This window comes from Onychostoma macrolepis, chromosome 25, assembly GCF_012432095.1.
Source record: "Onychostoma macrolepis isolate SWU-2019 chromosome 25, ASM1243209v1, whole genome shotgun sequence".
Taxonomy (NCBI): Eukaryota; Metazoa; Chordata; class Actinopteri; order Cypriniformes; family Cyprinidae; genus Onychostoma; species Onychostoma macrolepis.
This window is the reverse complement of record NC_081179.1, coordinates 24,063,872-24,073,650: the sequence shown is the minus strand read 5'-3', so window position 1 is coordinate 24,073,650 and position 9,779 is coordinate 24,063,872. Positions and strand designations below refer to the sequence as shown.

General features: G+C 36.8%; 1 protein-coding gene across 1 annotated transcript in view; it reads left to right on the top strand.

Annotated features, from left to right (window-relative positions):
• Positions 1-2,493: 2,493 nt before the first annotated feature.
• Positions 2,494-9,779, top strand: part of LOC131534152 (receptor-type tyrosine-protein phosphatase beta-like) — a 30,471-nt gene continuing 23,185 nt past the window's right edge. Inside the window, exons 1-2 of the mRNA XM_058766823.1 lie at positions 2,494-2,621; positions 4,990-5,391. Coding sequence (XP_058622806.1) covers positions 2,570-2,621; positions 4,990-5,391 — 454 coding nt within the window. The 5' untranslated portion in view covers positions 2,494-2,569. The remainder of the gene's footprint in view (positions 2,622-4,989; positions 5,392-9,779) is intronic.

Here is a 9,779-nt window from a genome sequence, read left to right as displayed (position 1 = left end):
CCACTTAGGCCTATATAAAAGCATCCAAAAAGCAGCATGTCATGGGACCTTTAAGATTTGTACACATGGAAATTACTAAAGTAGTCAAACCTGTTCATTAGAAGGGGGTGACCCAATACTTTTGGCAATATAGTGTAGATCTTGGGCTGATGGGACTTTGTATATCGGGTCGACATCAGCCAGATGTATGCATGCTGTTATAGGGACATTCATATATTTTGTAATATATTTTTTTTATTTATAAATTACAGCATAACATACCCCACTGACAAAAAAAAAAAAAACAGAACAAAACAAAAAAAAACAATAGAAAGCATCATAGAATTTGGAAGTGGTTTTGTTATAATGGGACTTGTATTGGTTTTAATAGACACTGTGGGTTTCTACTGGTAATTGGTCGTCTTCTATTGGTGGCTTGTTAAAACCACTAAATCCTAATGGAATATGTCCCAAAACACACTACAGGAAACCATTTTTTAATGGTTAAAAGTTGATGGTTTGTAATGTTTGTAATGGTATTTGTAGTGGTACCATTTCTGTGATGGTTTCTATTGTTTTTTTCAGCAGGGTACGTTCACACATAGATGGATGCACTGCAGTAATAAGAACTTTAGTAGAAAATGCAATCAGATAAACAAAAATGGAATTGTTTTTCTGGAAAGCGACTGTGTATTTTTGAAGGAATCGGCAGGCGCTGCTCTCTCGCTGATTGTAAATGACGGGATTGAATGTGTTGAGAGGTAGTAAAATGCATTTCCAGTAGCGGTCCTGATGACCAGTTTTCAAAGTCCAGGATTTAATAATGAGAGGTTTGTGTTTATTTACAAATAAACAGTAGAAAGACAAACAGAATCAAACTGCAGTCGGTATCAACTGAGATCCTGCATTTGAGTATCAGAATCAATACCAGGAAAAAAGTACGATCAGAGCATCCCTAAATAGAAATACTAGTGAGTTCAAATGTTGTTTTTTTTCTTCCTTTAATCATGTCTTTTGTTGCTCAAGTAAACCAGGAAGGCCACCGATGCGCACTCATAAAATCCTTGTTCCTGGTATCCTAGAATTGTGACTTATAAGCCCTGTCTGGCACATAGTTAAGTATCACATAACATGTGAGTAATGAAACACAGTCAAAAGTGACCAGACACCTAAAATGTAAGCCCCCCAATAAAATCAATGTAACATATTTTTGTTTAATAATATTTTTGCTTTTGTATTTTGAGAGAATTTCAATGTACTAATTCATATTTAATATTTATGCAATAATTATGAAAAATTTTCCCATTGAAAATAATAATAAAAAATGTTTCAAATCTTTTCTATTACTTTTCAATTATGGCAGTATTTCATGTTAAAATAGAGACAATGCCTTTAAAATCCAATTTTTGCCATCTGGTGGGAGTAAAATAATACAAACATCTGCAATTCCATGGTTTAGCCCATAGATTCCCATATAGCTCTATATAAAAGGCCTTTAAATTCTCTAATTGTTTTTAGACATAAATACTTATTTTTATTAAGTTTTTTTATTAAGTGGGTTTGGATATATATTTAGACATTTTCAAAGACAACTTTTTGTAAAGGTTTAGATTTTTTTTTTTTTTGGTTTGAAATATTGATTTAAAGCGTCAGTTTTTGAATTATTATTACTACAGTCAAACCTGAACACAGAGAAAGCATTTTGTTACACAAAACATTAAAATTCTATAAAAATGCAACAAAAATGAACAAATGTTTTATCAGAGCTTAATCCTTCTGGGTCTGATCTGATTTCTGATTTGTGTGTAAGTGGATGTGTTGGTTTTGCACTCTTGATGTTTTACAGTTTCACCCCGTCATTGCTGTGTACTTTCTTTCTGCATTGTGGCAGATTTGTAGATTGTATTTGCTGAATTTTTGTGTTTTTGTCAATATCCCATTCATTTCCTGTGGTCTGTCATTTTTGACCGAAGACCACAAGTGTGACAATTTTTTCCCGACCACTTAGCTTGCTCGAATCAAGCCCTCAATTTTTTGTGTGTGTTCTCATTCCAAATGCCATAAAAGTCACCAAGTTTCGTACCATTCTGATGAAGCTGTGATTTTTAAAAAGTTTTTCGGTCAAAAGAGCACCAGAGGGTTAAAGCTGTTTGATGCAGATCTGATTCACTGTTGTGCTAGCGGGAGATCGGTGAGGTGTTTCCTGATGGACTCCTACTCACTCAAGGACAGAGATCCCAAAGGATCTGAAGATCTCCTTACAGGCCTTCTGGAAATCTGGGAATGCCCTGAACTGTGCTGAACTTTCTTTATCTTGTGTAGTGTTTCAAACATGCTCAGCAGAATAAATGCCAACACACAGACTCAACTACAAATCACAGTAATACCAATTATTTCTAGAAACGCTGTCAAGGCCTGTGTGTGATTTAGCCAGGCTAGCTGAGGTCTGAGGATCGCTGGACTGTCACTAGCCTCACACGATTGAATAGAAGGAAACGGCGGTCAGTGACTTTTCCTTCCCCTGAAAGAGAATTTCCTCCTGAGCGCTCAAACTCTCATTCCAGCTCAGAGAAACTCACAAACCAGAAACATGGGAACGCTGTTTCTCATCTTATTAACCCTGGAGCGCTTTTCTGCTTTAAGTGAGTATTAATATTATCATTATTTACTGGCTTTGCTGTCTTTGTTGAATTGTTGGATAGGGACGATCCGAGCAAAAAAACCTGAGTTACATGAACTGTTACTGAGCTATAGCAGGTTAGCTGGACTGATCAAATGTGTATTCATAACCATTTAGAGGACCTTTTATTAATAACATTATCATTAATAACAGGATTACATTCATTGTTGTTATGAATATTGCGAATATTGGCAGTAGCATTCATATTTTTTATTTTGGATATTTTCATATTCATTATCAAGTGTTCATTACTGATCCATTTGGTTGTTAATAATGGTGAACATTATAAAGATAAATGGTTATTTTAAATTTTAACTTTCAACACAAAGAAGCTTCCTTTTAACAGTGATTATAAAACAGATTTGACTGATTAATACGAATAGCTAACACTAATTGTCATTTGCAGAGAAAAAGTAAAAAGGAATGTGAGTTTTTTTGTTGTATTTCTCTTTGTAATGTCAGAGAGGTGACAAAGCTATTTTGCATCGAGACGAGACCATGTGCCATGAGACTTTCTGACTTCTGCTGTGGCCTTCAATCCTTCAGATGCTGGAAAACAAATTTGATTGATTTCCACTCATTCATCTTTCATTTCTAATGTGTAAATATGCTGGAAAATCCAGAAACTATGAGTTCCAGCTCTCTCCGCCCCTGCATCAGGCCCATTAATGGCTGTTGAAATGACGTGTGAAATTATCATGAGTGGAATTCATGAAAAGATTCTCTCACCTCAGACTTTCTTTATCATAAAGTGGCCAAAAGTCTCGCTTCAAAATGAAGACACTTTACTTTAAGGTGTCCTTGTTACAGTGTGAAGTAAATACTACAGAAAAACAAATTCAGGCAAGAATTTAAATAAAAGAGTAAATTCAATATTAGTACTCAATTTAAGCTTGTAGAATTTAAAGTTTGAACTTATAAGTATATTTTACTTGGAATTGTTTGTTATTTTTACAAATATTGTTTAAGTAAATATCAAGGTCATGATCATTGTTCCCATCATGCACTTGGGCATTAATTAATTAAAAAGGTAATTTTTTTTGTGGTTGCTTTTGTTGTTAGGTTAAGTAACTTGCTGTTTTGTGACATCTGGAGTTTATTTTTTACTCAAAATGACCCGATTCATACTCAAACACTATTCACTGATTGTCATTGTGTATCATGTGCCAAGTATTCAGGTCTCTGTGTTCATTCAGTTAAAAACTATATTGAGTCAACATATTACCTTAAAATTAATAACGAGCAGTCTGCTTGCTTACATATGTGCTTGTAACTTAACCAAATGCTTCATAGGCATTTTTTTTTTCAGTGCTATGTTGTTTGAGCAATGTTTACAAACCGTGACTGAGTGAAATATACTTGAGTATTGTAGGGTAAACTTTAAATAATTAAGTAGAAATTACTCATCAAACTCTACCTGGCCATGTTAAATTTATTTATTTCCTTTACTAATTTTAGATAACTTAGTTAAGTAGGTTTTACTTAATTCCGTATTTAAATTTTACTTAAAAAATATTTGTGCAAAAACTTGCAAAATAAAAATTAAGTAAATTTAACTTCTTATTTATTTATTTATTTTTTTTTTCATGCATTTTACTATACGGTTAGCTTTAGGATTAGGGTTTGTCTTAGGGTTACTTGCATGTAATTATGCATCAATTATTATTACTATAATAGTAAGTACAGTCAAACCAAAAATTATTCAGACACCAGATATAATATTTTATATTTATTTACTAGTGGACGCAGGACACTATAGTTCATTTATGTAAGTGAGGATAGCAAAATAAAGTAAACTGTGACATATTATACCCAAAAATTCTTCATACAGTGGACTACCCGATCAAAAATGATCCAGACACTTTGAGCATGTTTTGCTGAAGTGTTTTTTCTTTAATTGCTAATGCATTCTTTTTACACACAGACTGAGCAAAATGAAGCATTGCTTGGTAATTAGTTGAGCTAAATTGGTTTTATCTAATTGTGTTCTTAACTTTAACAGCTGACAGCTATTCAACCGAATTCATTACATACCTTTCTATCAAAGTTATCTGACGTTATCAAGATCAATTCGTTCTGACACAGTTTAACTCTGAGCTCTTGTTTCAACTGTAGTGAATAAACTGTGATATAATGTGAGAAATGTTGAAGGTGTCTGAACAAGTTTTGGTTTGACTGTACATGTAACGTGTAACAAGGACACCTTACTACCAAACTATCTGCACAAGTCCATAAGAAACCGTGTTCTTCTTCAGAGATATTGCTGTCATCTCTGATCTGTATGCTATTATCAGATGACTAACACTAAACAAACGTTTCTTTTCTGCCAGGTGGGTTTCTGGTGGCACACACTAATAAAGGCTTGTGTCTGAGCACACACAGGAGTGTGGTGGTCCTGAGGAAGTGTAATGAGACGAATCCGTCCCAGCAGTGGGTCTGGACCAGCTCCAGGAGACTCAATAACACGCTGATGTCCAGATGTCTGTGGGCCGATCCGAGCAGCGGTGTCCCGAGCCACGCTCGCCTGGTCAAGCTCAGCGACTGCCACACTGCCCCGGCCTGGAGCTGCTACGACCACCCAGGGAGCTTCGGACTGGCAGAGACGCCCATGTTCATGAAGAAACAGGGCGAGCGGGTCGTTATCCGCTTTGGGCAGAGGCATTCAAACTGGTCCATGATGACGGTGGACTCTGAGGGGAGACAGGTGTCCACGTCTCTCTGCCCCGCCACAGGTCAGCTGACTGTCTCGCGTCACACAAACACTCACTCATATATCTGCTTACACGTGTCTTCACAATTAACATTTCAGATGATTTGATTGCTACTGGCATGCTACTGTATAATACAATACAGTAAAGTAATATTAGACTACTATATGCATGTTATGTAAAAAATATGTCAAGTTTCTCAAACACGTAGTCTGATAGTTGTTTCATATTTAGGCCTAAATATCAGTGTACAAAAAAACATATTAAAATGTTATGCAGTCATTTCAAATTACTAGACTTAGTTACAGTAAGCAGTGTTGGGAAGGTTACTTTGGAAATGTAATAGGTTACAGATTACAAGTTGCCCTGTTTAAAATCTAATATGTAGTGTAACTATTTCAATTAATGTAACTGACTACGTCTGCTTTTCTAAACTTCTAACGAATGTTTTCAACTGTTAATTATTTTGAAGCATGTAAAGCAGACAGGGTTAACCTTACAGGAGTGCTCAACATTGATTACTGTCAGACTTTCAAAACACTTCATCACTTGAATTAAGATTATAATCATTTAATTTTAAAGAACAGCCACCACAAATCAGACTTTAGCACCTCTTTTTACTTTCAGATCATTCTGAGGTTAAATCTTGCTAGTGATCAATCAAATCGGCGATAATCGCTAGAAATTAAGTGTCCCCAACTGAGCAAGCCAGAGGCGACAGCGGCAAGGAACCAAAACTCCCTCTGTGACAGAATGGAGAAAAAAACCTTGGGAGAAACCAGGCTCAGTCGGGGGGCCAGTTCTCCTCTGACCAGACGAAACCCACAGTTTCTAACAATAGTAGTATTATGTAGTTAGGTATTTTATTATATTTTTAGTTATTTTGTTATATTTTTAGTTTTATTGTATTTTAATCGAGGTCTTCACTGGGGATATGTCTCTGGGGGTCATCTGGGTGTCCTGGTCTCCGCTGACGATCAGGGCTGTAGACATCATCTCTTGGTGCTGATCCACCATCTGATCGGATACGGACTGAGAAACAGACTAGGAAAGAAACAGACAAATATTAGCGTAGATGCCATTCAACTTACGATGTAACGAGTACATCGTGTGTTATGGTGAGTGTTCGGTTCGGTTGATCTAATTAATGCAGCCTAACAATCCTTTAACGGATTTGAATAATAGAAGCGTATTAATGTGTGTTATGTGTACGCCAGGCTAAAGAGATGGGTCTTTAATCTAGATTTAAACTGACAGAGTGTGTCTGCCTCCCGAACAGTGTTAGGTAGACTGTTCCAGAGTTTGGGTGCTAAATAGGAAAAGGATCTGCCGCCCGCAGTCGATTTTGATATTCTAGGTATTATCAAACGGCCAGAGTTTTGAGAACGCAGTGGACGTGGAGGACTATAGTGTGATAAGAGCTTGCTCAAGTACAGAGGAGCTAAACCATTCAGGGCTTTATAAGTAATTAACAAGATTTTAAAATCTATCCGATGCTTGATAGGGAGCCAGTGCAGTGTTGACAGAACCGGGCTAATATGGTCATATTTCCTGGTTCTAGTAAGGACTCTAGCTGCTGCATTTTGGACTAACTGTAGTTTGTTGATCAAGCGTGCAGAACAACCACCCAATAAAGCATTACAATAGTCTAACCTTGAGGTCATAAACGCATGAATTAACATTTCTGCATTTGACGTTGAGAGCATTGGTCACAATTTAGATATGCTTTTGAGATGAAAAAATGCAGTTTTACAGATGCTAGAAACATGGCTTTCAAATGACAGATTGCTATCGAACAGCACACCTAGGTTCCTGACTGATGAAGAAGAATTGACAGAGCAGCCGTCAAGTGTTAGATAATGTTCTAGGTTATTACATGTGGGGTTTTTAGGTCCGATAATTAACACCTCTGTTTTTTCAGAATTTAGCAGTAAAAAATTACTCGTCATCCAGTTTTTTATATCGACTATGCATTCCGTTAGTTTCTCAATTTGGTGTGTTTCACCGGGCTGTGAAGAAATATAGAGCTGAGTATCATCAGCATAACAGTGAAAGCTAACACCATGTCTCCTGATAATATCTCCCAAGGGTAACATGTAAAGCGTGAAGAGTAACGGCCCTAGTACTAAGCCTTGAGGTACTCCATACTGCACTTGTGATCGATATGATACCTCTTCATTCACTGCTACGAACTGATGGCGGTCAGATAAGTACGATTTGAACCATGCTAAGGCACTTCCACTAATGCCAACAAAGTTTTGTAGTCTATTCAAAAGAATGTTGTGGTCGATAGTGTCGAACGCAGCGCTAAGATCCAGTAGAACTAATAAAGAGATACAACCACGATCAGATGATAGAAGCAGGTCATTTGTAACTCTAATGAGAGCAGTCTCAGTACTATGATACGATCTAAATCCTGACTGGAATTCCTCACAGATATCATTTTTCTCTAGGAAGGAATATAATTGTGAGGATACTACCTTTCTAGTATCTTTGACAGAAAAGGAGATTTGAGATCGGTCTGTAATTAACTAGATCTTTGGGGTCAAGTTATGGTTTTTAATGAGAGGCTTAATAACAGCCAATTTGAAGGTTTTGGGGACATATCCTAATGACAATGATGAATTAATAATAGCCAAAAGAGGATCTATGACTTCTGGAAGCAGCTCTTTTAGTAGTTTAGATGGAATCGGGTCTAACATACATGTTGTTGGTTTAGATGATTTAACAAGTTTATACAATTCTTCCTCTCCCACAGTAGAGAATGAGTGGAATTGTTCCTCAGGGGATCTATAGTGCACTATCTGATGCGATACTGTAGCTGATGGCTGCAAGGATACAATTTTATCTCTGATAGTATCGATCTTGGAAGTGAAGTAGTTCATAAAGTCATTACTGCTATGCTCTTGGGAAATGCCAACACCTGTTGATGCTTGATTTTTCGTTAATATAGTTACTGTATTGAATAAATACCGAGGGTTATGTTTGTTTTCTTCTAGAAGAGACGAAAAGTAATCAGATCTAGCAGTTTTTAATGCTTTTCTGTAGGATTGGGTACTTTCCCGCCAAGCTAAACGAAATACCTCTAATTTAGTTTTCCTCCAGCTGCGCTCCATTTTCCGGGCTGCTCTCTTTAGAGTGCGAGTGTGCTCATTATACCACGGTGTTGGACTCTTATCCTTAATCTTCCTTAAGCGTAAAGGAGCAACCGCATCTAAAGTGCTAGAAAAGAGACAGTCCATAGTTCCTGTTACAGCATGTTACAAAATTTGGTAGTTGTGTGTGTTGTTTCAGGGTTGGCATCATCTGAGGTCCTCTGAGGGGTCGGCATCATCTCTTCTCAGGTGTTCGCTCATCTCAGATCTTTTAAGGGTTGGATCCAGACTGAAACTTCTGTAATTCCTCGGGATGTCTATCCCGCGGCAGAAGCAGAGAAACAAATAGAGACAAAATTAGCGTAGCTACTTTTCCAACCAAGCAAAAATTCAACCCAAGCTAAAGTTGGCAAAGCAATTATTATTATTTTTTTTATAACTTCATAAGATTATGAGATGCATTATGTGAATGCTTGGCTAAAGAGATGTGTCTTTAATCTAAATTTAAACAGAGAGAGTGTGTCTGAACCCCGAACGTTATCAGGAAGATTATTCCAGAGTTTGAGAGCCAAATGTGAAAAAGCTCTGCCTCCTTTAGTGGATTTTGCTATCCTAGGAACTACCAAGAGTCCAGAGTTTTGCGATCTTAGGGAGTGTGATGGATTGTAGCATGGTAGAAGACTAGTTAGGTACGCAGGAGCTAAACCATATAGGGCCTTATAGGTAAGTAATAATATTTTGTAACTGATACGGAACCGTGCAGAGACTGTAAAATTGGGGTAATATGATCATATTTTCTTGACCTGGTAAGGACTCTAGCAGCTGTATTTTGCACTACCTGTAGCTTGTTTATTGAAGATGCAGGACAACCAGCTAGCAGTGCATTACAACAGTCCAGTCTAGAGGTCATGAATGCATGAACTAGCCTTTCTGCATCGGAAACAGGTAACGTTTCATAGCTTGGCAAGTTTCTAAGATGGAAGAATGCTGTTTTTGTAACATTGGAAATATGATTTTCAAAAGACAAGTTGCTGTCTAATATAACACCCAGATTTTTGACTGTAGAGGAAGTAACAGTACATCCGTCTAGATGCAAATTGTAATCCAAGAGATTCTGTGTACTGTTTATTTTGGTCCAGTAAGTAATATCTCTGTCTTATCTGAATTTAATAGGAGAAAATTATTGGTCATCCAATCTTTTACATTTTTAATACACTCTGTTAGCTTAGATCATTTAGAAGTTTCATCTGGTCTTTGTTACACGGATGTTCATTGTTCAACATGTTCATTGGAAAAAAATGTGCCTCTCCCTGCATA